The 27,292-nt window shown below is 45.4% G+C and overlaps 1 protein-coding gene across 2 annotated transcripts in view; it reads right to left on the bottom strand.

The window, feature by feature from the left end:
* Window positions 1-20,438: 20,438 nt before the first annotated feature.
* The window catches only part of Vit (vitrin), a 113,703-nt gene continuing 106,849 nt past the window's right edge, over window positions 20,439-27,292 (bottom strand). For both annotated transcript variants that reach the window (XM_041631168.1, XM_041631169.1), the window contains 3 exons: window positions 25,209-25,435; window positions 22,895-23,408; window positions 20,439-21,132 (listed from right to left, as the gene is read on the bottom strand). In XM_041631168.1, the coding sequence (XP_041487102.1) occupies window positions 20,954-21,132; window positions 22,895-23,408; window positions 25,209-25,435 (920 nt within the window). In that variant the 3' untranslated portion in view covers window positions 20,439-20,953. The remainder of the gene's footprint in view (window positions 21,133-22,894; window positions 23,409-25,208; window positions 25,436-27,292) is intronic.

Here is a 27,292-nt window from a genome sequence, read left to right as displayed (position 1 = left end):
ATTGAAACTACCTGCTCAGCTTCCTGATGCATCTCAGAAGGAGCCAGACTTGCTCCCAACTCAAACATGCAAGCTTCCTTCCGTTCCTTTCCTCTTGCCCTTTCTTAGATTTTCTTCTTTTATTTTCTGTGTATTGCCTATAGGTATGCATGTGCATGTTGAGCATGCCTTGTGCCCGTGGAGGCCAGAAGTGGGCATTAGATCCCTAGAACTAGAGTTACAGGCAGTTGTGAGTTGCCCTGTGAGTGCTGGGTGTTGAACATACATCCTCGGGAGAGCAGTCGGTGCTCTTAACCATGGAGCCATCTCCCCAGTTCTACCCTCCTTTTTAATTGGCGTAAAATTTGTGCATATTTATGAAGCACAGTGTGGTGTTTGGATTCATGTCTATATCTGATAGTGACCAACTCATGGTAATTACGTACCATACCTCACTTTAAACTTATTTGTGGTGACTACTTTTGAGGCCCTCTCTGATATTAGTACGTTATTGTTATTTCAGCCTGCTGTGTGGCAGAGCACTGGAATTTATTACAACTCCTGTCAGTTTCTGATATCACCCGTGAGGTCTTCATTGAGTTGCTTGGATGATTTCCTGCATCCATGAGATGGAGCCGTGTCTCTATTATATAGCTGACGTATTTCCTCTGCCATGCGCTTTAGCCTGTACATGCTGTTGCAGATGACAGTATTTCGTGATTGAACAGAATCCCGCTGTGCTGGCAAGGATGCAGAGAAAGAACAAGTAAATAAAATTCAATATTACTGGTGGGATTGTAAATTAGTGCAACCCTGTGCACTAATAAAATACTAAAAAAAAAATTCTAAATTAAGCCATGAACTCTTATTTGTGTAGACTGCTTAAGTACACACCTAACTGCAGGTGTTTTGTTCTATGTTTGAACTTGACTGTAGGTACAAGCAATGTTATACCCTCTGTTATGTAGTTTACATACATCTTGGCCTCTTCTGATAAACATATTAAGGTTTTGTTTTGTGTGATTTAAAACTTATGTTGGAAGTACAATGATCAGCAAGGAACTTGTGATACGTTTGTACATTGTCCTGGAAAACATTGGGAACTTTGTGTGGCACCGTGAATATAGTGATGGGGGATTGTACTCATTGTCTTGATTCTCCTCTGTTATCAGCTCACATTTTATATGTTAAGAACCGCCTGTTTGCCACCTAACAAACTAAAACAGGGATTTGCTTCTGTCTTCCTAAGCTCCGTAGGGCAGGGTATTTTCCCGTAACACTTTATTGATGATGTTCTCTCCATAAAGGATTCAGATATTTGTTGGCTGAATAAAGAGTTCCTTTGTCCTGCACGTACTGGCTTTGGGGGAGCCTAGGCAGTTTAGATGCTCACCTTACTAGACCTGGATGGAGGTGGGTGGTCCTTGGACTTCCCACAGGGCAGGGAACCCTGATTGCTCTTTGGGCTGATGAGGGAGGGGGACTTGATTGGGGGAGGGGGAGGGAAATGGGAGGCTGTGGCGGGGAAGAGACAGAAATCTTTAATTAATAAATGAATAAATAAAGAAAAGAAAAGAAACTAAAAAAAAAAAAGAGTTCCTTTGTCAAAACCCAAATCCATATAGATCCTCCAAAGCAAAGAGGCTGGAGAGGAGCCCAGCAGTTGAAAGCACTTACTTACTTGCCACTCTTTTTTTTTTTTTTTTTTTTTTTTTTGGTTTTTCGAGATAGGGTTTCTCTGTGGTTTTGGAGCAGCCTGTCCTGGAACTAGCTCTTGTAGACCAGGCTGGTCTCGAACTCCCAGAGATCCGCCTGCCTCTGCCTCCCGAGTGCTGGGATTAAAGGCGTGCGCCACCACTGCCCGGCTTTACTTGCCACTCTTGCAAGGACCCTCGTGTGGTTCCCAGCACCCACCTCTGCCCACCTGTCCGGCTCAAGGGCTATCCTCTCGCCACATAAAGACCCACACACATATTTTCAAAACAAAGGGCCAGGAGGTTGGGGCGGTGCTGGGAAAATGTCTAATCCTGTAAAGTGCTTGCCTTACAAGCATGGAGGCGACCTGAATTCCATCCTCCAAACCCGCAGAAAACGCCAGGCTATGGTTCTGGGGAGGCAGAGACAATCAGATGCTTTGGGCTTGCTGGCAGCCATTCTGCGATAATTGGCAAGCTCTAGTGCAGTGAGAAGCCCTGTTGCAAAGAACAATGCGGATGGCTCCCAAGAAACACCAGCTGAGGTTGGCCTCCACATGTATGGGCGTGTGTACATTCCTGACCAGTCATTTGGTAATGCTCAAATGCATTTAGGTATGTGGATCTGACTCTGAGATTGAGGTCTGTGCCCTGATTTGGAAGGAGCTTGGGTCTTATCTCTTTAATAGCAACAGACAACTGAAGGTCCTCTTTACCCCTTACTCTCCTCATCCTGCCCATTTGGGGCTGGGCCCTTCATGGGGGAGAAGAGCCGTCTAATCCTGTCAAAGGTGTCCCTTCTTTCTGCACTCCCCTGTAGTTGAGTGCCTGCTATGTGCCAATCGAGGAGCCTGAGAGTGAGTAGACAAATTCTTTGCCTTCCACAACATACATTCTAGCCAGAGGCACAATAAGCAAAATACACAGACTATTAGAGGTAGGTGCTGGAAGAAAGTGTCACAAGAAAGGGGTTAGTTTAGTGTATCTCTTACTGTGATACGAATGGAAGACTAATAGCCCATATAATTAATTTAAAATAATAGAGGAATTAAAGATGTGCATCTTCCACCATGCCCCTTCACTCCTTCCTTCCTGATCGGGATCGAGCAGGTCATCCAGATGTGCGTGCCCCAGTGCATACGTCACCTAGGTCATCCAGATGTGCGTGCCCCAGTGCATGCGTCACCTCTAGCAGGTCATCCAGATGTGCGTGCCCCAGTGCATGCGTCACCTCTAGCAGGTCATCCAGATGTGCGTGCTCCAGTGCATACGTCACCTCTAGCAGGTCATCCAGATGTGCGTGCCCCAGTGCATGCGTCACCTCTAGCAGGTCATCCAGATGTGCGTGCTCCAGTGCATACGTCACCTCTAGCAGGTCATCCAGATGTGCGTGCCCCAGTGCATACGTCACCTCTAGCAGGTCATCCAGATGTGCGTGCCCCATTGCATACATCAATACTCAGTCTATATGTTTCTCTGCACCTTTTTTTTTTAAAGATTTATTTATTTATTATTATTATGTGTACAGTATTCTCAGTATTCTGTCTGCATGTATGCCTGCGGCCAGAAGAGGGCGCCAGATATCATTACAGATGGTTGTGAGCCACCATGTGGTTGCTGGGAATCGAACTCAGGACCTTTGGAAGAGCAGGCAGTGCTCTTAACCGCTGAGCCATCTCTCCAGCCCTCTCTGCACCTTTTCTGATGTCCTGTACACAGTGAGCTCCTTCAAAATCTGTACACAGGGATCAGTGCTAAATTTCTCTTTGTTGTTATCCATTTTCCTTTTTATCAGACAGGGTCTTGGTATATAGCCTGGGTGTCCTGGAACTCACTATGTAGACCAGGCTGGCCTCCATTCAAAGAGATAGTCCTGCTTCTGCCTCCCACATACTGGGATTAAAAGTGTGAGCCACAGTGCCAATTCTAGATTTCTTAACACTCACATGAAACCTTTTTTTTTGTTTTGTTTTGTTTTGTTTTTTGAGACAGGGTTTCTCTGTAGATACGGAGCCTGTCCTGGAACTAGCTCTTGTAGACCAGGCTGGCCGCGAACTCACAAAGATCTGCCTGTCTCTGCCTCCCGAGTGCTGGGATTAAAGGCATGCGCCACCACCGCCCAGCTTCACATGAAGCCTTTTATGAGCAAAATGAGAGGATCTTTTGGTCAGCCAGTTGCCTTAGGAAAATGAAATCATGTATTCTCCGCACTCACTGTTTTCACCCAGCAGCAGGTGGGTGTCCTTTTATGCCCACAGGTCTTCATTCTTTTAATGACTGTCTTACTCCATGGCGCTGACCCACTGTCCCTTATTAACCCTCTTCCTATGTTGATGGATATTCACTTTGTTATATTTCACTTCTATAATAAACATTCCTGTGTGTATATTTGTGATTTTGATGGCTTTCTTCTGTGGAATAGGTTCCTGGGAGTGCACTGATGTACAGAAGGATGTATGTACTTAATTTTTTAATGCATGTTGACAGACTCCACCGGGTCTCTCTCCAGCTGTGCACTTGCTCTCACTTCTTAGCTTGCTCAGCCATCTAATGTACGAACATTTGTCCCTTCCGGCATCTCTTTAAGTTCTCCTTTCATATGGTGTAAGCATATTTTATTTGACTCCGGTCTTTTTGAATGATTGACAGATTTTCTTTACTGAAGCCTTAATTGCCTGGGACTCTATCTAGTGTTAAGTAATGATGACAATGACGTCCCCCCATCTACAACTGACTGTAGTCGAAATGGCTTCAAAACTGTTATTTAGCATATTTGTGTTGCCAGTTGGTCAGTAATCGTTGGTATATCCAAGTGGGATTTCTCTATGATGTGTCTGTTGGTATTTATACCTTTTTGCTCTTCAAAACTTTATATTAGGATATGAGTATATATACTTTTTCTTTCTTCCTTCCTTTCTTCCTTTTTTCTTATTTTTTTTTTTTCAAAACAGTTTCTCTCTGTAGCCCCGGCTGTCCTTGAACTCACTTTGTAGACCAGGTCGGGCTCAAACTCAGAGATCCTCCTTCCTCTGCCTCATGAGTGGTGGCATTAAAGGAGTGCGCCAGCCTCAGTACCCTCTTATTAAATACTTTTTTTCTCAATGGATTCAAATACCAGTATAGAGAAATTATCACATATAATTTCTCTTTATAGGTGTCAACAAATGGATCTAACTACAGTGGCTTTGTGTTTGTTTACAGTGGTTTATTGCATAGCACAGCATAGTCTCCTTTGTGTTTATTTACAGTGGTTTATAGTATAGCACAGCACAGTCTCATCGCATCTTACAACCTGTTCCTGTCAGTACCTTTTTGCATATTCTTAGGCATTTGAAATTTGTCATTTACTCCAACTTTATGTAATTAGTAGTTGAAATTATTTTGGGAAGTTTGGCATAGGATATCATTTTCTCAGTGAAGAAAAACCTACTTTGTTTATATCTTATTAATAACTAATAATATTAAGAATTTTCTTTAACTGACTCCTATGTTTTTTTATTAGTTATTATGAATGAATTTCACCATTTTTAAGGCCTATTGCTTCTGCATAAATATATGTTGTGTACAATAAACATAATACTAAATTTCATTAATCCTAGTAGTTTTTTCCTAGTATCTTGGGGGTTTTCGGAATAATATTTCATAAGAATACTCCGGTCTTTTTGAATGATTGACAGATTTTCTTTTCTGAAGCCATAATTGCCTGGGACTCTATCTAGTGTTAAGTAATGACGACAATGATGTCTCCCCATCTACAACTGACTGTAGTCGAAATGGCTTCAAAACTGTTATTTAGCATATTTGTGTTGCCAGTTGGTCAGTAATCGTTGGTATATCCAAGTGGTATTTCTCCAGTTTCACTCAGCTGTTTTCTCAGGAGCGGCTGCTGGACTTTGTCAGGTACCTTCCCAGCATCTTCTGATAGGACCGTGAGTCAGCTCTCTTCCGAAGTTGCTGGCCGGGGCTGAAGTGGTGGCTCAGGTGTTATGAGCTCATACTGCTCTTCCAGAGAATCCAAGTTTGGTTCCCAGAACCCACAGTTGCCTGTACCCCAGCTCCAGGTAATCTGCTGCTTCCCAAGGCACCTGCATTCACGTGCTTGTACCTACACACACACACACACACACACACACACACACACAGAGAGAGAGAGAGAGAGAGAGAGAGAGAGAGAGAGAGAGAGAGAGAGAGAGGTAAAAAACAATCTTAAAAGTTGCTGACCAGCTGGATTATGTAGAGTTCTGACACCAGAGCACCCTCAGAATAAAGCCTCCTGAGCACAATGTATTGTCTTACTTAGGGTTTCTGTTGCTATGATGAAACATAGTAACCAATAAGCACGTTGTGGAAGGAAGGATTTATTTGGCTTACACTTCCATATCACTGTTTATCACTGAAGAAAGTCAGGACAGGAACTCAAACAGGGCAGGAACCTGGAGGCAGGAACGGATGCAAATACCATGGAGGAGTACTGCTCACTGTCTTGCTCCCCAATGGCTTGCTCAGCCTGCTTTCTTATAGAACCTAGGACCACCAGTTTAGGGATGGCACCACCCACCATGGTCTGGGCCTCCCCCATCAATCACTAATCAAGAAAATGCCTTATAGTTGGATCTTATGAAGGCATTTTCCCATTTGAGGCTCCCTTCTTTCAAATAACTGGTTCATGTGTCAAGTTGACATAAGACTAGCCAACTCAATGTGTTTTCCTAAAAACCCATGTTTTGGTCATTTTAGTTAGAGCTTTAAATTGTCTCAGATGTGTTGTATGTATAGGAGTGTTTTACCTGTGTGTGTGTGTGTGTGTATGTGCTCTGTGGGCACATCTAGTGTCTGAGGTCAGAAGAAAGCCCCAGATCCCTGGAACAAGAATGAAGGATGGTTGTGAGCCAGTGTGGAGTGCTGGGAGCCAAACACGGATCCTCTGCAAGAGCGACAAGTGCTCTTCACCTCAGAACCATGTCTCCAGCCCCTGGAGTTTTAATATACATATTCATAAGTCACATTAGCCTGCCGTTTCCTGAGGACTGAGAATATGGCCAGTGTATGTGTAATATCCACAAGGTCCTGGGTCTATTCTGAGAGAACACATGCTACAATTTAACTGGAGTAATCAGAACGTTCAAACACACAGAAAACCATTTGCCATAATCTGCTAAAACTGACATAGTCTCACATGGCATCTAGAAATTCTGCTTTTGGTGTACACGCTATAGAGGGCATATGAACCTAGGTTCACTGGGAGTGACGTTGTAGAATGGCAACACTCTTGAGCTCAAGTCAAAGATTAAGTGTTCAGCCATAGGATGGATAACGTAGAAGGAGTGGCGGGCTGCTAGCTTTACACCCCAAATAACAACACATAAATTGTATTCTTTCAAATACTGCTTGGCCCATTAGCTCTAGCCTCTTATTGGCTAACTCTCATATCTTGATTAACCCATTTCTGTTAACGTGTGTAGCACCACGAGGTGGTGGCTTACCAGGAAGGATCTCAAGTCAAAGATCAGCCACAGGGTGGATAACAACACTTTTGTGTGTTCAACATGAGCTATGAAGCAAGGAGGATGAATGGTTTCTATCTGCAGTAACCAAAGGTGCATCTCAAGCTGATCAAGCATGGGAAACTTGCTGGATGCTTTTGCTTCTAAGAGTATGAGAGTGGGCAGGATCCACTTGTGCTGTTGTGAATCCTGCAGTCTGTTCTGGCAGCTTCTGCGTCTGCTGAAGTAGATGACCAACGTGGGACAGCAGTGCCCCCTCCCATCCAGGAGGAATCCGTGGCTGATGAGAAACACCTAGCCCTTCCCTAGATGTCCGGAGCGCTCTGCTTCCAGGACCAAAGAAAGGCGAGCATCCTTCATTGCAGGAAGAACACGGGGGATTCTGGCTTCTTCCAGAAACGTTCTTTTTAATTAGTGATTTGAAAATACTATGACTGGGACAGATTTTAAAATATGCTTTGTGTTTTCTACCCTTCAAATGTAGGGGAGGTCCCTTTTAGGCCCATTTCACTCCTTGCTAATCAGAATTTATAAATTAGCCTTCAGAATGTGACTTAGTTATATAACATTTTAGCTTATTTATTAAAGGGTGAACATTGGATATTTTTCTAAATATATTGGTAAATGATTTTTGTTGTATTTACTGTTGATACAGTTGGTCTGAAGACATGTCCACTTGTGAATTCTTGGCCCGCAAGCCAAAGGTTGGACACACCTGTGTTTGTGTTTCTTCTGCCCTGGTTCTGACCACACCGCAGCCTAGAAGACCCAGTTCTGGTTCTGAGGGCTACCCAATTCTCAAACTATTTTTTGTTCAATTAAAAGTTGCTAAATTTGTCTGTTTTGTTTTTGGTGTTTTTCACAATACTTCAATAATTCCTGAGATAGAATTGGTTTTGAATCTAATATTTAACAGGTTTCGTGGTCTTTTTCAGTCTCTATTTTCTCCTTTGTAAGACAGTGCCTGGAGCATTAGTGTGGGAGTTAATTGGGATAATATATGTGAAAGCAATCATGAGATTGCCAGGTGTCTGATGACCACTCAGGAGGGGCCTGTTGCTCAGTTCCTTCTTTCTTATCTTGACCGCCTGAAGCCCGGGACAGATAACAGGGCCTGGCGCTTGGTGGGAAACTTCAGTGAGGTGTCTCAGCCAGCTGACCGAAAGCAACATGTTACAAAGGCTCCTTGGTTCAGAACACCCAGGCCGTGGGTGATTTATTTAGACTCCTCCCTGGAAAAGAAATCACACCAAAGGAAAGCTGACTTTCCCTATTCCCGGTGTTTTTCCAGAAAAGGAGGAGTGTTTACGGACAGTGCCTCATTCAGGAAAGACAAGAAAGCTGCCTTTTAATCCCCTGAGTGCACTTCTTTAATACGGTGTTTGTGAAAATGATGGACGCTAACTGTGAGAACTGGCTCGCGGACAGACATGAACCGTTTCACACCTTCCTTTCAGAGTGAGCTGTGTTCTCAGAGTCTTTGTTTGGTCCTTCACAATCTCTACTTCTTTGATCTCCTAAGATAAATTTTGCTATCGGCAGTCCTAGACCGGGGGTTGGGGTCCCCCTAGTGTGAGAAAGTCAGTGTGATTGTCAAGTCACAGGTCCAAGGGGAGAGACTCATTAACAGTCCCTGGCAAGCCACTTGCTGTTGAAATGGGTGAACACTGTGGGATTGGATACCCTTAGAACCCCCCAGAGACTACCCCATGTGGCCTTCAGCACTCCCTAGGGCTGCTGGAGCAGTAGCGGCTGCTGAGTGGCTACACTTTGGCTGTCAGCGACTCCTGTCACTGGGTGGGTTTGCCACGCTGCTGCAGGCTAGGCAGGGTAAGACAGAGGGCACCCAAGGGATCTCAGATGGGTTCTTTCTTTCATAGTAAGCATAATGCCAGCTCCATGGAACAATGCTTACACCAAAGGAGTCAGGTGACAGGCAGAGGCACGCTGGGACACCAGTTGGAGAAGGCAGAAGATCCATCTGAAAACCTGCAGCCATTTGTTGACAAGGGCCGATGGGACTAGACCCCACTATCACCGAAACCAGGGAGATTGCCAATAAAATGCCTGATGAGAGCTTTCTGGAGCAGAAAGGATTGTGGGGCCACTTCTCCCAGACTCCTCTCCTGCTGTGGTCCTCAGATCATCTCTGCTGGTCCCACAAGGCTAGGGTCAGACCACAGCTGCCCCTGTGGCCTATGTGGAGGTGCAAAGCCTTCGGGCTTCTGAGGCAGAACCATTTGCCCTCATGTGCTATGGAGGGAAAGGTCCCTCAGAGTCCTGGCTGTCTTACACCCAAGGAAATTTGCCTAAGACGCTGTTAAGAGTTATGTCAAGGAAAAATTCCTCAGAGCAACCTGCTTTTAATATACTTTGTTTTTGCAAATGTTCAGAGTTCCTTGAGATTCAAAGACAATTATTCATTAATAAAATATGTCTTCCTTAAAGCGATGAGAAGGCCCTTCTACATGAAGATTCCTGCCTTTCCTGACCCCCGCACCTCAGTTGCTCAGAGTGTATGGTCACTGGCAATGATTCTATGAACAACTTTCTTTTTTTTTTAAAAAAACAAGTATTTATTTATTTGTTATTCATACAGTATTTTGTCTGTGTGTATGCCTGCAGGCCAGCAGAGAACACCAGACCTCATTACAGATGGTTGTGAGCCACCATGTGGTGGCTGGGAATTGAACTCAGGACCTTTGGAAGAGCAGGCAATGCTCTTAACCTCTGAGCCATCTCTCCAGCCCAGATAGGTTCTTTCTAAAAGAACCTATCTGCAAATGGGCTAAGCTTGTCTGAAGGGACACACAGATGTGGTGGGGAGCTAAAGGGATGTGGGAAAGGAAAGGGGCTGAGCGCAAGGTCATAACTGGCGGGAAGAAAAAGTAAATGGTGGCATCGGCAGGGTGGGCACTCGGGAAATGTGGGTTTGTAGCAGAGTTTTCCTTCCGACTTGTGTGAACTCAGGCAACTCCCCACCCTCTCTGTGTCTTGGAAAGAAAGGAGTACTCACTGAAGATATAATGAGCTATGAAGATTTTCTTTTGTCCCATGGTAGACTCCAGCTACGGCTGATGGACATGCAACTTCTCTTCTAGAAGACGCATGGAAGCAAGATGGTTTTGGAAAATACATCATTCAGTAGCTCCAGTGTGGTGGGGTCCCATGACACGATGAGCATAAAGCCGCTTGCTGAGCCCACGGGTGAACTTTGCAAGTTACTCCAGTGATTGGATGTCATTGTCACCAAAACGGCCCGAGGTCTCTCCAGCCTGCAGGTGTGGGTGTGAAGGCAGATGCACAGTAACCACAGTGCCCCAGATCTGCTCCTAAACAACCTGGCTGACCCTGCCAGGGCAACCTTGGCTGCTGCCCACATGGGCAACTCCCCCAGAAACTGCCATGTGCCACCAGTGTTTTGCTGGTGGTGTTCCTTGCTGACTGCTGAGGACTTGAGGTCTCTAGGAGGACCAGTGGCTTTTCCACTGTAGGAGAGCACCCACTCCAAAAGCAAGGATGTGGATGTTCCCTTGGGTCACAGGGCTGAGAGGCCGCTCCTGCGATTTCCATGTTGAAGTTGTCCCACAGGTCAACAGTGGGGTTTGTCTGTTTGTTTGTTGGAGGAAACAAATCACCTTGCATATCTTTTTTTTTTTTTTTTTTTTGGTTTTTCGAGACAGGGTTTCTCTGTGGTTTTGGAGCCTGTCCTGGAACTAGCTCTTGTAGACCAGGCTGGTCTCGAACTCACAGAGATCCGCCTGCCTCTGCCTCCCGAGTGCTGGGATTAAAGGCGTGCGCCACCACCACCCGGCCACCTTGCATATCTTAGAAAGGCATTTCTTAACTTGTCATTCCCATAGTGATTTGAAACCTTTCGACAAAATGTCCCATCTCTGCTTTAAAAATGTGGCACAGGCGGGCTGGAGAGATGGCTTCCAGAGGTCCTGAGTTCAATTCCCAGCAACCACATGGTGGCTCTCTGTAATGAGATCTGGCGCCCTCTTCTGGTATGTGGGCATACATGGAGGCAGAATGTTGTATACTTAATAAATAAATCTAAAAAAAAAAAATGTGGCATAGGCCTATTGAGTTGGGAAAGTAACTCCCTTTCCTCGGCTCTAAGGGTTCCTTGTGGAGTATCAAGGCCATGGGTAAAAATCAATAGTGTGATGTCAGGACACAGCTTTACAGATGTCAGAGCAACGACAATTAAATTGATCTTGGGTCTCGTTACAGTCTGTGTGGTTCCTATGGCTTCTGGCCCCAGTGGGTATCTGTACCCATTGGTTATGTAAAAAGTCTTTGTAGGGAATCCAGATTCCTCTTTGCACTCACCTCAAGCAAGTGTGAGGCTGGGGGAGTCCCAGAAAGGAGCTATTCATGGGGTGGATTTGGTAGCAACATCTTGGCTGGCAGCCAAGGGCAGTATTTGCTTGCGTGGGCAGCTCCTGCTTACAGGCACCGTCTGTGTAAGTACAGGGCAGAGAGAAAGCTCAGCTCAGTATTTTTTTCAATTAAAAGACAAGAAAGAGGTAGGGGGAGGGAATGAAGAAGGAAGAAAGGAAATTCTGTCTCGAAAGTGTGATCTTTTGACCGTCTTTGTTTTCCATGCCGACGGTCACTTGAGTAGTTTTCCTTAGTGGGACCGGCCTAGAGAAATAGAAGTGGGTCCTAGACTGTGACGTCTGTCCCCCTGGCCATATGAAGAGCTTTTCCCTGGTAATAGTATGTAACCAGCAGGAGTTTGCCATCCTAGGGGCTAAGGGAAGCAACAAGCGTTGGCTCTTTCCTTGGTTAACTCACAAGGCAGCTCTCAGATGTCCTGGTTCAGGGCTTTCTGGATACACTCACTGGCGTTCAGCTTGCTGCCTCACAGAACTTCTAGAGAACCGGGCTCCTTGGTGCGAGCCTGCAGGCTAGGCACGCGGAAGGTTAAGGCGGGAGGATCAGGTGTTTGAGACCAGCCTGGGCTACGTCAGAGGACCACCTCAAAATGAAACAAATCAGGCTTATTAAATTTTGTTAAATTAATAACTGGATATGGTTGTCATGCGTGCCTTTAATCCCAGCACTCAGGAGACAGAGGCAGGCAAATCTCTGTGAGTTCGAGGCCAGCGTGGTCTACATAGTTGTTCTAGGTCAACCAGACCTGCACTGGGAGGCCCTGTCTTAAGTAAATAAATACAAAATAGTGATTATGTAAAATGAGCACCAGCTAGCACTGGGGCCCAGGGTCTTGAAGTTGGTCCCTAAGCGGAGGGACGTTCCCTCTGTTGGTTCTCAGCAGAGCTGTGTGCCAGTGTCCAGATGAGAACCATTGCAGAGAAAGGTGTGACAAGAAAGTGACCTGGTTTCCTGTTTTTCTCCCATCCCTCATCCTGTTTCTGAGACTCTGCTGTGTTTGGCTTTCGAGATGGTGAGTTACTCCAGTTTTAGACTGAACTGAGCTTCTGTTTTGTGCAATGGAAAAAGATTCAGCCCTCACAGCCTTGTGCACCGTGTCACCCCGTTCACACGGTATCCTCTTTGTCCATTTTTCTTCAGCCGAATGCAATGGGTTCTTTCTGTAAAACCCTGCTGGCAAAATTTCTCCATGTTCACCAGCCTGCTGTCATGTTAGCAAGACGTGATCTGTGTGTTGAGTGTCTCCTACATGAACTCATAAGCGTCCAGGACAAACACCAGGTCTCATTCATCTTTTTAGCCTAATACTGGTCCTGTTGCCTGGCTTAGTAATGTTTGTTAAATGAAAGTTATAAAACTAAACACAAGTTGGGCAGTGGTGGCACACGCCTTTAATCCCAGCACTTGTGAGGCAGAGGCAGGCGGGTCTCTGTGAGTTCAAGGCCAGCCTGGTCTACAGAGCAAGTTCCAGAATAGCCAGAGCTGTTACACAGTGAAACCCTGGCTCAAAAACCAATAAACAAGCAAAAACTAAACACAATAAAGGATGTTCAGCTTTAGGGCAATGGAAACAAAAGGAAGAACCAGAGTAGCCTTGTGATAGAATCAGTCTCATAGTGTAACATGAGGGACTTTGGTCCTAGAAACACAGTAATCGTATCATGTGGTAAAGGACCTGAGTTGCACATGAAGACAATGGAAAAAAGGAACTGGGGTAGAATTAGAGACTCCCTCTTAGCCATCCTGTTCCTAGAAGAAGCATCTGCCTCTTGTTCTACTTGTGCCGTTGTGTTGGGTACCATCATCAGATACAAAGATTTTATTTCCTGGGTTCTGTGCCTATGGTAATGTGTGTGGGTTGTGTCCAATGGGAAGGGACCACGGGCACCTGTGGGTCAGGAGAGGGTAGATGAGGAGAGAGAGCCGTAGTCCCTCTGAGCAAGCCAGAGGAGGCTCTGAAGGGGAGCTGGCATTTGGTCTGACCCTTGAAGGGCATGTTTGTAAGAGTTTATGAACCCTGTGTGCATGGGGATGCCGTGGAATAGATTGGTACCCTCCCACCTGAAGTGAGCAGGCTGGCTATTCACAGAATCAGGGAGAGTGATGGAGAAAGTGGCGTTTCGCATTTCACAGACATTTCACAGACTCTTCACGGTGTACATTGAATAGCCCCTGAGAGTATACTTGATGGAATCCTATGTACATTTCGAGGTTTCAAGCTTACTGGAAAATGTCCTGTGCAGTCATGTTGGTCATCTTTATGTCACTGTCGATAGAAGCACAGGGGCTAAGGGTCTTGGTTTCCTAATTTCCAAGTTTCAGCCCATTATCAGCCCTCTCTCTTGTCTCTGGGCCAAGGTGAGGCGGAGCATCCTGACACAAGAGTGTGATGGAGCAAAGAGACAGAAAAGGGAACGGGAACAAGACAGCCTTCAAGTCACACTGCACAATCTGCTTCCTCCAGTTAGGACCAAACAGTGACACTAAATTATAAATCCATCAGTGGAGTGACTTACTGATCAATTTAGAGACCTGTGATCCAATCATCTTTCCTTGATTGGATCCACGAGCTGGGGACCGAGCCTTTCACACAGGAGGCCTTTGTGGTAACTGTTCATACTCAAACCATAACAGCCCCCCTAGGCTTGATTTTCCAATCTGCCTTTCCTAAGTCTATGGCCTTAGACATCGCCATGGCTTAAAGTAGTGGCTCTCAACCTGTGGGTTGTAACCCCTTTTGAGGGGGCTGTTGAACAACCCTTTCACGGGGGGCCCATATCAGATATCCTGCATCCTGAATATTTACATTATGATCCATAACAATAGCAAAATTATAGTTCTGAAGTAGCAACTATACAAATTTATGGTTGGTCACCACAACATGAGGAACTGTATTAAAGGGTTGCAGCATTAGGAAGGTTGAGAACCAGGACCTTAAAGGAATGATCTGTGAGATCCAAATAAGAAGACTTCCCCAGCAAACGGTTGAGGCAAGGTAAGGCATGCAGCCTCGGCATTTTGCTTGGTTTACAACTGTCACGGTCAGCCATAACTACAATTTTATTTCTCACGAGATTGTTTGTAATCTCTAGTCATGCATTCAGTGCATAACCCCATGATGGTAATTATAAATTTTAATTCATTTGTCTGTGCTTCCCACCAGACTATGAATTCCCCAAAGACTCTGGCTGAATAAATGTCTTTTTCCAAAGTAATTTAATTCATGCTTCCAAGAATATTTCCTACTTATTCATTTATATATTGTAATTTAAGGGGAGGCCTTCTTGGGACTTTGGCTGGAAAAATAACATTATTTGGAAACTTCTTTTAAGGTGAAAAAATTCCTTGGACACAGGAGGGTTGTATTTTCTATAAACTCATGCTGGCCCCTGAGACAGCAGCTGGGGAAGTTGCTTTATGAAGGGCTTGCCCTGTTCAAAAAGGGTTATTTAAAAAGCCAAGAGAAACAAGAAATATCTGAACCTTGCCAGTGTGGCCAAAAGATTTTTTTTTTCCAGATCCTTGCTGCAAAGCTTGCAGCCTTAGCAAAGAAACTTCTGCCACAGGCCATCAAATTCTCAGAAGTGGGAAAATCAGGTTGAGTGGAGTTGAGACGGCATGGGTACCCAGAGTGGCTCAGTGAACGCTTCTCTTCTGTCCATCAGGGGTCATTTCTGAGAGGAGAGGGCAGGGAAGAGGTTTTTTTCTATGAAAGCACATTGTGAAAGGCAGAGCTGCTTCAGGAGACTGGCTGCAGAGCTTGAGGTATCTAGAGAGCGCTGTGAAATGCAGACCAGAGTGCAGGAGTGTGCGGATCAGGAGCAGGCGAAGGACAGAGTGAGGTTTCCGAACTCCCACCAAAGCGTGACTGAATGAGTCCCCCTGACCCGCCTGTCTCCATGTCTGCACAATGTTCTGGCTTGGGTCTAAATGTGTCTGGATGACTGTTTCTAAGGGGTTCGCTGCCATCCTGCTTCTGCCGCTCTGGGCGTGACTTCGGCGCCCACGGTGAAGTTGCAGCCAAGCCTCCCATGTTTGAATGTGCAAACCGCTCTGTGTATACACGACCCCATTCTCCATAAGCCTCGCCCTGGGTAAGCTTGCAGAGGAACTGGCCCCTCGCTTCATTTGTCCCCGCCCCTGCCTCCAAGCTTCCTTTAGCTCTCTTGGCTGTTGTCTGGTGCTGTGACCGCTCTCTTCAGCCCATCCCCAGTCACCTTAGCTTTCATCACTATTTTTCTTTCCCTCTGAGTCCTGTCATTATTTCTGCTAGTTCGAACATACGCACAGACATGTCTGAGGATATCCCGGCTTCATGGCACCTCCCCCACCTGAAGTACCCACACATCACTGTGGGCGTCCTGCAGTCAGCGCCCCATTGGGAGAAGTGTCGCTTTCCTTCCCAGTTACAATACCCTTTACTCGGGTGACTGTCATGGTTCAACTTTGCTGTCATCTTGCCTGGACTTGGAATCGCCTAGGAGACACACCTTGGAGTAGGAGGGATAACTCACCATGAATGTAGATGGCATCGTCCCATGGATTGGGGTCCAGACTGAATAAAAAGAAAAAAGGAGAAAGCAGGCTGGGAATATGAACAATCAGGTTGGGGGATGAGGGAGAGAGTACTGGAAGAGACTACTGGAAAGGGGGGCATTTCGGGGTGAGGTAAAAACCCGGTACAAGGGAATCTTCCAGGAATCTACAAGGATGAACCCAGCCAAGACTCCTAGCAATTGTAGATATGTAGCCTGAACTGGCCATCTCCTGTGACCAGATTGGTACCTAGCTCAATTGTCATCAGAGAAGCTTCATCTGGCAACTGATGGAAACAGATGCAGACTCACTGCCAAACATTAGGTGGAGCTCAGGGAATCCTGCAGAAGAGGGGGAGGAAGGATGATAGGAGCCAGAGGGGTCAAGGACAGCACAAGGAAACCCACAGAATTTTAACTAGCCTGGACTAAAAGGGGCTCACAGAGACTGAACGAACAACCAGGGAGGCTGCATGGGACTGACCTAGGCCCTCTGCATATATGTTACAGTTGTGTAGCCTGGTCTTCTGTGGGACTCCTAACAGTGGGAACAGAAGCTGTCTCTCATTCTTTTTTTTTTAAATATTTATTTATTTATTATGTATACATTGTTCTGTCTGTGTGTATGTCTGCAGGCCAGAAGAGGGCACCAGACCTTATTACAGATGGTTGTGAGCCACCATGTGGTTGCTGGGAATTGAACTCAGGACCTTTGGAAGAACAGGCAATGCTCTTAACCACTGAGCCATCTCTCCAGCCCTCTCATTCTTGTACTGTATTTCGGGACCCTACTCCTCATACTGCGTTGCCTTGCCAGCATTAATACGTGGGGAGGTGCTTAGTCTTACTGCAGCTTGATGTGCCATTCTTTCTTTTTGATACTCATGGGAGAACTGCGCTTTCCAAAACATAAAAAGAGGGTGTCTTAGTTCAGGTTTTTATTGTTGTGAACAGACACCATGACCTTGGCAACTCTTTTTTTTTTTTTGTTTTCTTTTGTTTTTTTGTTTTTCGAGACAGGATTTCTCTGTAGCTTTGGTGCCTGTCCCGGAACTAGCTCTTTTAGACCAGGCTGGCCTCGAACTCCCCAAGATTCGCCTGCCTCTGCCAAGTGCTGGGATTAAAGGCGTGCACCACCACCGCCCAGCTTACGTTGGCAAGTCTTATAAGGAAAACACTTAATTAAGGGGACTCGCTTACAGTTTTAGAGGTTCAGTTCATTATCATCATAGCAAGGGGCTTGGTGGCATTCAAGCAGACGTGGTGCTGGAGGAGCTAAGAGTCCCACATCTTGCAGGCATCAGGAAGTTGACTGGCAGTCACACTGAGGGAAGCTTGAGCTGAAGAGACCTCAAAGCCTACCGCCATAGTGACACACTTCTTCCAACAAGGCCACACCTCCTAATAGTGCCACTCCCTTTGGGGGCCAAGTTCTTTCAAACCACCACAGAGGGGGAGTGGGTGGGGGGTGGGAACATAGGGGGTGCAGAGATGGGAAGGGGGTGAGAGGAGAGGAGGGAGGGGAAACTGCAGCTGAGATGTTAAATAAATAAATTTATTTTAAAAACTGTCAGCACTAAATGCAAGACTTGTTATTTTTTCAAAACAATACAATAATATATAGCTTTAAATGTATGCTTTGTGTTTATGCATGTGTATTCACATGTATGTTTATGTATGCATATTCACATGTATGTTTATGTGTGTATATTCACATGCATGTTTATGTATGTTCATGCATATTCACATGTATGTTTATGTGTGTATATTCACATGCATGTTTATGTATGTGCATTCACATGCATGTTTATGTATGCTTATGTATGCTTATGTACATGTATGTTTATGCATGTATATTTACATGCATGTTTATGCATGTTTATGTATGTATATTCACATGTATGTGTGGATGCGTGCACATGTGCACGCATGTGTGCATAGAGGCCACAGGCTAATGTGTGTCTGCCTGGACTAAATTCCACCTTAATTGTTGAGATAGAGTCTGCTGTTTGAACCCAGAGCTGACTAAATCAGCTAGAGTAGCCAGCCTGCCTGGGGTTAGAAACCTGTCACCATGCTCACATGGCCTTTACGTTGGTGCCGGGGGTCTGAACACTAGTCTTCATGCTTGTGTGGCAAGTATTTACCTACTAAGCTATCTTCTCAGCCCAGGGAAATATATATTTACATCTTATTAGATATTCTATGTAATGTAGATCCAATGTAAATATGTGGGAGGGAGAGTGTACAGAAATCATATGCAAATACTATATGGTTTCATGTAAAGGACTTCAGCATCTGAGGATTTGGAATTCATGGGTGTGTGTGGCTGGAACCAACCCCCCTTAGATTCTAAAGGACAACTGTAATTACATTTCAAGAACATCTTCCAAAGTATGATTTTGAAAAATTAAAATAACATATTCCCAAGCAACATGGAAATCAAGCCTTTGTGTATATTATCTTCAAAGTCAAAAACAGGCAGAGTGGTTGCTCCCTGGTCCTCTTTTTAGTCTAATTCGTTTCTTACCTGAGTCTGCTGCTCACAGAGAGTCGCTGCAACTTCATGGGGGATGTCCTCTGTAAACGTTGCTCTCATGTTTTCAAATTCAGTAGCAAGAATGTTTGCAATTTGATTGCAAATCAAATTTTATGATTAGAAAATTTGAAATTGCTGTCTCCTTTAATTTATTCTTTACTGTAAACCAGAAAGTGTGTGTGTGTGTGTGTGTGTGTGTGTGTGTGTGTGAGAGAGAGAGAGAGAGAGAGAGAGAGAGAGAGATACATGTGTTGACCATGTCTTCCGTCACGGAGGTGCATATGTAAAACAGAGATTGACATTATGCTCTCTTCCTCAATTTCCTTGCCAACTTATTTTATTGAGATGGTTTCTCCCTGAATCTGGAGCTGTTTTGGCTAGATTGGCAGACTAGTGAGCACCTAGGATCTGACTGTATCCCTTGCTAAGAGTAGAGATGTGTTGCCATCCATCCATCTCTTAAGTGGTTGCTGGGAAACCAAACTCAGATCCTTATGCTTGTATAGTAAGTACCTTATCCACTGAGCCTCTCCTAATCCAGGCCATAATGTTTTTAATTAGTGCTGTATTGTTTGTGGGTATTAAGACATCTTGTAAGCATATTATAAATTCTTCTCACTGGATAATAGCCTCAACTTTTAAAATAAAAACATTCCAGACCAAAATTAAGCAGACCAAAAGTCTGATATATTTTTATTTATTTGCAAGATTTCTTAATTTTGCCTCCAGCCAGAACAGCATTCAACACATCTTTTTAAAATGATTTGTTTATTTATATTATTTATTCATATTTTATGTGTACAAGTGTTTTGTATGCATGTATAGTTGTTCACTACATGCATGCCTGGTGCCCATGAGGTGACAGAGGGCAATGGATCCCCTTGAAATGGAGTTACAGAAGTGAGCTGCCTTATAGGTCCTGGGAATGAACTCTGGTCCTCTGAAAAATCAGTCAGTGCTCATAAGGCTGAACCATCTCTCCATCCCACCACATATTTTCATAAAATAAAGCTTTAGTTAGTAGTCATCTTCATTTAGGACACTTCTTAATATTTTTTTAAGTGCTGGGGTTAGAATCAAGCACTCTGTGCATGCTGGTCAAAGTACTCTACCACTGAGCCACACCCTGGTCCTCTTTGTTTATATGTTTGTTTTATATTTTGAGACAGGGTATCATTAAGTTGACCAATCAGATCTTGAACTTGTGATCGTTCTGCCCCAGCCTCTTGAGTAGCTGGGATTATAGACATGTGTTGACGGAAGTTTCTGTCCTACCTGGTCCTGTAGTCGTTCAGTCCCAAATAAACACACAGAGGCTTGTATTAATTATAAACTGTTTGGCCTACTGCTCAGACTTATTACTAACTAGCTCTTACAGCTTAAATTAACCCATAATTCTTATCTATGTTTAGTTACATGGTTCGGTACCTTTTCTCAGTAAGGCATTTTTATCTTAACTTCCCCTGTGTCTTACTTGTGATGTCTCTGCCTTTCCACTTTCCAGAATTCTCCTAATCTGGTCACCCCACAAATACTTCCTGCCTGGCTACAGGCCAATCAGCATTTTATGAAACCAATACGAGTGTACAAGAGCATTATCCGACAGCACACATGTGCTCCCCTGTTCATCACTGAACATTCCTTTTCATGAATTGTATTTGTGTTTCCCAAGCCGATAGACCAGTCCTTGGCGGAGGCGACGAAGCTCAGTCAAGCTCCTCCCTTTTTGTTTTAGTGCATACCCGGCTCTAGTATTGACTTTTCCCTTCCTTCCTTCCTTCCTTCCTTCCTTCCTTCCTTTCTTTCTTTTCAAAAAAAGAAATAGCAGAGGATGCCCCCCCCACCTAGAGATTTCTCATCACACGATCAGAAAACGTCCATGTAATTTTTTAAACATTTATTTAAACCACTCCTACCACCTCAAGACAAAAAGAAAAAAAGAAACGTATGGAAGATTACATAGTTCTAATGAGAAATAAAAACAAACACCTCAGAAAAGCTCAATCCAAACCTGCCATGACAGCCGTCTTCTGGATATAAGCGGCTGTCAAATTGTGGACTCTTCAGCACACGCCAAACTGTGCAGCATTTGAACCCAACCTTGAACTCAATGGCCAGCTTTTTAACAGGCAGGCTTTGAAGCATTTAAACCACCAAATGGCAAAAAATAGTAACAATGCATGTATTTCTCCCAGCCCTACCCAAGCTCTGCCCCCTTCTTATGCCCCAGCAAGAGGGGCAATGCTGGCGCATAGTCCCAAGATCCACTAAGACGGCCAGCTGTCTGCCCCGAACTCAGTTCCGAGGCTGTGAGTTGAACTCTGTACAAATATTCTTGACGATCCTGGGGATGAATTTGTAGAGGTTGTCAAACTCATCCACAAAGAAGGAGTGGTCCCTGGCAGGGTGAGTGGCAATCACCTCCAGCTCGTCCTGAGCAGCCCATGCAACGCCTACGGCATATGTGATCACCCCTGCGGACACAAAGACGGGATGAAACAACGTCCTGAGCAAAGGGATAGCAATGAATATTTTCCCTCTGGAGTCCCCAAATCAGAAATATGCCAAAGAAAACAAACGAGAGAACCCCAGTGAAGCTCTGATTTCTAGAAATAAGCTAAGTGTGACTATTCATTCAACAAGCAATTTGAACATCACTCTATATACAACAGCAACAAAAGTCATATAGCTGTTGTCTTAAGAGCTTATAGTTTTTTGACCCTGTTTGAGCATAGGGTCTTTTGCAGAGATAATGAGGAAGTAAGTGGCAATGAGGTCATGCTGGAAGAGAATGCGCTCCTAATTCAATACCACTAGGTCCTTATAAAAGGAGGGAGAGATGGAACCCGACACAGACATTGAGCGTCAATAGATGGAGGTCAGACTGAGGAACCCAAAAGACTGAGGAAGAGGTAAGGACAATGCTACCCAGAGTCTCAGAGAGCATGCTCTTCCTGGCTCTTGGTTGACCTTCATTACTTGAGGTTTCCTTCAAGCCTGCTCTAATTTCACAGCATTTCTCCGAACAAGAACTTTATGTCCATGGACTGTACAGGGGATGTTTCCATGCAATTGAGATTCTTGTAAATTTTATAAAAGATTTTGTTCATCTTCCATGTTTTTAAAACCTTTTTTGGCTTTTTAAGATTTTAAATTATTTATTTATTTTTATTAGTGTGGGTATACATGGGGACACACGTGACCCAGCGCATGTATGCGCAACACCCTGAGCGTGTGGGCGAAGGAGTCAGTTCTCTCCTTCCACCTTTATGTAGGTTTGGGGGATCGAATTTATGCCCAGGCTTCCACAGTAAGTGTTTTTATCCACTGAACCTCAGGAAATTTGGCATGGAATCCTTTTAAAATATTTTGAATCAAGATTTCCCCCAAAAGACCAAAATCTGGTTAACGATCATTGCCAAAACAGTATTTTGCCTTTAGGTATGGTAACATGTCCTAATAATCCTAGCACATGGGAGGCTGAGATAGGAGGATTCTGTGTTTGAGGCCAGCCTGAATTTATATATAAATATCTCCCAGAAAAAAAAATCAAAACAAAAATGAATAGCCCCCTGCAATATTGCATTTCTTTAAAAGCATCATTATTCTGTAAAATGTACAAACAATGATTTGGAGTTAATAAAGTTAGAGGTTTGTAATCTTTCAGAGAATAGAATCAAATCCCACTCCCCCCCCCCCCCCCCCCCGCTACTTTATGCCCCTGTGGAAGGAGTTTTAGGCCACAGGGTATAAAAGAAAGGGTTACTATTTCATTGCCTGCAGGCTTTGGGTTTTCAAGGATACTTGAACCAATAGGCTTACTCTATTTGAGTCTGTGTCCCCTTCTCAGAGATGCCTACACTGTTCTCTCCCTAATACTCTCCCCATGATCGTAAACATTAAAATAAATAAATAAATAAATATATAAATAAATGTTGTTTGTGTACATCTGCATGTGATGTGCCCATAGTGATCGAAAGAAGGTGTCAAATACCTCCAACTGGAGTTTCAGGTGGGTGTGGGCCACCATGTGGTGCTGGGAACTGAGACCCGGTCCTCTGCAAAAGCAGCAAATGCTAACCACTGGGCCGCCTCTCCAGCTCTCTGTTCACATTTCCTTAAGCCATAGACAGAGCCAATGCATAAAAAGGCAGTTCCCCCCTGTGCATCAAGGACCCTGCTCCTCTACCCCTCCAGAAACTCCGCTGTGCCCACGCTTATAGCAGGAGTGCTCACCCTTCCGGTAGGCAGCCACGGCCGGGATCCGCACATCATCGTAGGACCTGCCGTCAGTGATAAGGATCATTATCTTCCTCTTGTTGGGTTTGGACTTTTTGAAGAGTTGTTCGAGGGCATACTGGATGGCAGCCCCTGTGCTGGTGCCCCCGCTCCAGTACCCCACCCTCTTGATGGCGCTGAGGATGTCGTTTTTGCTATTATAGTCATCGAACCCAAATTCCAGCCGCTGCTCGTAGGTGTACTGCACGGCCCCAATGCGCGTGTCGGTGTCTGAAATCTCAAACTCCTTGCTGAGGTTGGCCACGAACTGCAGAACAGTGCGGAAGTTGCTTGTCCCCACGCTGCTCGAGCCATCAATAACAAAGCCGATGTCGGCAGAGTTTAAACAGGTCTTGCTGCAGGCCAGGCGGTCTGTGTCACAGATCCGCTTCACCAGGGGCTGCACGGTCTTGTGAAGGCTGAGCCAGCTCTGCACGTTGAAGGTGTAGAAGCCATTTGTCCTGCACACCGCCTGGAAGGCAGAAAGGAAAGATGTGGTCCAGGTCAGGGGTCAAGTCCTTCAGCCTGCCACCATTACTCTTTGCCACCAGGCAGGTTTTACAGTCACACTTCCTGTGTTAGACTTTACAGTACACTTTAGTCCAGTTTTCTGTCTGGGTACTACTGAGGTCAAGACCCTCCAGTAACCTCTGGGCTCACTCCAGTCCCCTTTGCTGAGTCCCTACCTTAGTGGAAAACAGTGAGATGAGCAAACTCATAGGGAGATTGTTGACTTTAGCTTCATATTTATGCCTCTGCTGGTTCCTCAACTCATTTGTACTGGAAACCAGCCAGCATTGGGGTGTTTATGGGTACCAACCATCACAGGGGAGGACTAAAGAAAGCTTTTGTTCTGATACACAAACAGAGATGTTCCCAGGGCAGCCCTGCACCCCGAGGGAGGGGATTCACAGTTGCTAAGTGGCCACATGGGTTGGAGTCACATGACACTCCTACAGTGTGGGATGATGTGGGACCCCCTCATCATGAAACAAAGGGCCAGCTGTGCAGGGACATCCTTGAGTCCCTGAGATGGGAGCATCAGTTTTATCTGTCATTAAACTCCAAGCTCTGCTGGCCACACAGCCCTGCCTCCAGGCAAATGAGTGCTTATTTGTCTGTGCCCAAGCTTGTTCCAGAAAAAGAAAAAAAAATGGAAGGGAACAGCAAATAAAACCTGAGTGAGTTGGTTAGTATGTTCTTAGAAATGACGAGGCTTGTGTCCTGAGAGTGGTCTTCAATCCGCGAGCCTACAGACCTCTGGGGATCTGGCAGGGTCTGACGTCAGGACTACAAATGAACTGGTATTAACGACAAAATTATTTTAAGCAAGAAATAACTAAAAATTTTCCTAGAAAATATTTTCTTATTGATGTATAAAAACCGAAATGGGGTTCATAAAACTTTCCACAGCCTAGGCACATGAATGCTGGGACGGAGCCGAGGGCTGGCTCGTGTTTGGAGAGGAGGAATCCCACGAGACAGCCGGTGGGAAATCATGGCAGGAGACAGTGGTGGTGCTGGCTGTGGAGGGGAAAGGTTTTGGCGGGGACACAATGTGTATATGTGGAGGTCACAGCAGGCATGGCCAGGAAGGGAGGTTGGGGCACCATTCCAGGGCACCCCAGCAGCAATGGGTAATGGCGAAAGACTTGGAGCATGGACCCCAGACAGGCAAGATGTTTCGGAGTAAACCGGGGAACCTCTAAAGGGGAATGGACCAGTGGCGCAGTATTATCTGAGGCTTGGGAGCTGGTTTAGGGCTGGAAATAGCAGAGGGTGAGAGCTGTGGTGTGGGTATCAAGGCGTAATTCTGGGATGCCAAGGCCCCGGGGCAAGTGTGGGACCACCCAAGAGAATCACAGGAACATGACCATTTTGATCTGGGAAGCGTAAACATCCTTTGTTTTCTTTATCAGATGGATTCAGTTGTACTATGAAGCTCGCGCTTTGCATGCCTGCGTGCCTGCGTGCGTGCGCGTGGATGTGTGAAGTCTACCAGGCTCCCCGGCGCCATGAGAGGAGCAAGGGGACATTTTAAATGAGACACTGAGGATGCTGCTCTTGCCCTCTGCTCGCAAGCTTCTGAGTACGCAGTGAGAATAAGTGTTGGCTTTGAAAAGACAATTCCAGTTCCCCCGCGGGACGTCCCATTCCTTACTCATCGGTTTCATGCCCATTTGAAGGCTCTAGCAAACAGTTCTGAGGTCATCAGAGCTTTTCAGAGTGCAGAGGCTCCTGCCCTTGAGTGGGCCCCTAGGCAGTTTTGTACCTTGCTGGCAAAGTTGGGCTCCGTCACGTAGTGCTTCTCCCTTTCCGCAGCCCCCTCGACAGTGATGAAGAAGACATTGATCCCGGACTCTCTCGCAACACGGGACACCTCTTCCACTTTGTCTGTGGGCCAGCCGTCCACCATGACCACAGCCACATTGGGAGCGCTGCCCCTGTTCCCATTTGCTTTGGAAAAGAAGTTCTTGGTTACAAAGGAGATGGCACGACCTGGAAGAAAAGGAAAATTTGTGCTTGGAGTGATTGTGGTAACTACAAAAACAGGAACAGATCACAACAGTACAAAGAGGGCTAGGAGTTCATTCCCACTTCAGCTGTTTGGTTTTTGTTCTTCCTCCTATCTCTCTGTCTGTGTGTCCATCTAGCTCTATCTATCCATCTATCTATCTATCTATCTATCTATCTATCTCTCTATCTACAGGGTTTTTCTTAGTAGCCCTATCTGTCCTGGAACTCTCTCTGTAAACCAGGCTGGCCTCGAGCTCACAGAGATCCTCCTGTCCTGCCTCTCGAGTTCTGGGATTAAAGACCTATGCCACCACCATCTGGCTGTTTCTTCTTTTTATACATTAAAAAAAATCAGTTTATTTTTAGGTGTCCTGTGCAGCATCAGTCAGCTTCTTCCCAATGTTGTACAGTTTCTCCTTAGCTTCACTTTAAAACCCAGAGCTTCTAGCTGTTTTCCGTTGGAAAAGAGAAGGTTTTAGGGTCTAGCAAGCAGGGGAGGCAGACTTCCATGAGGTTAAAGGGCCCCTTTTCTGCCTTGGGGGAATAACAGTATTAGCAATGGAGAGGCTGGATTCTAGCCCTAGCTGTGACAACTACCAGTCCTGTAGGTCACTCAGTGTCCTGGGGCCTAGATTTCCAGATCAAACATCTGCTTTAGCTGAGCGCCACAATCGTGTGGAATGATGGAGTCTGTGGCACACTTTTTCTCATGTGCATATTTTACCCTGGGCCAGAACCTCGGGACATTTTCAACTAGTCCAACCCACTTTTTCTGCTTTCCAGAATTTCCCTAGTTTTATCATGGAAAGCCATAGGTCCTGTGTATATTGAGACGGCCGCTCTGATTTTGAGTTAGCGTGGCTGCACATAGCATATAGCATAGCTCTCAACTTAGATCCTATGGATTGTCTGTGTGTGTGTGTTCCCCAAAGGGAGTCCTTGTGTATATGAATATATAAAAGGCCACAGTGGCTAGGAGATTCCCAAAGAGGTTCTCATTTCAGCAACAGTCGCCTTGTTTAGACTCTAGAGTCAACACAGTTGTACTCGGTGCTCTCCTGGGTTTGCTCAGCATCCTGGCTCCCCTAGCTTAAAGTCTGACCTGTCAATTGAAAGCTACAGGTGGTTGCATCCAAAACTGCTGGAGAAATGCCTTAGACTAAGACCCCGTCATAAAGGAAAAACGTGGCTTTTGAGAATTCGAGGCGTAAAGTGCCCAGCAGTCCCTTCCAGCATAATATTAAGCACCCGTAGTCAAGTGCATGAGTTGTAAGATGCCATAAGATCTCTGACTCAATCCAGTCTTAAATATGGTGGCCAAAGTGGACTAGTGCTTGACATCCATTCTCTCCACCTTGAAATGAGAGGCTGAAATCTGAAAGCTACATTACCCATAGTCCCTTGGGCCTGTACTTTGGGCTTCATCTTAGTTCCCCAAGTTGATTCCCTTGAAGGAGGTTTAGGAAATGACAGGGAGGCAGAGGCTGTGACTTGGTGAAACTGTGGTATATTTGGCTTCTTGGTGCTGTGTTTGGTTGGCAGCTTTGATGGTGTTGAGGAGTGAGGGTGGAACTTGCTTGTGTGTGTGTGTGTGTGTGTGTGTGTGTGTGTGTGTGTGTGTGTGAATGGGGAGGGTAAGGCATGGCACTGGTGCTGTGAGCTGTGCATACAGCTCCCTCATCATGGCTGCATTCTGGTTGCAGCAGTTTCATCAAACGTCCTTGTTGTCAGGATTTGAGAACAGCTTTCCCGACATTGGAAGAAGTAGTGGCTCCCTTACTGTCGCTTGCTCTGCACAGCACCTTGAGAAGTCATTCTCAATGCCTGAACCACACTGTG

This window comes from Microtus oregoni, unplaced genomic scaffold (assembly GCF_018167655.1).
Source record: "Microtus oregoni isolate MIOR12 unplaced genomic scaffold, Mior012 000036F_ref0000092, whole genome shotgun sequence".
In the NCBI taxonomy this organism is placed as follows: Eukaryota; Metazoa; Chordata; class Mammalia; order Rodentia; family Cricetidae; genus Microtus; species Microtus oregoni.
This window is presented reverse-complemented; position numbering and strand designations above follow the sequence as displayed.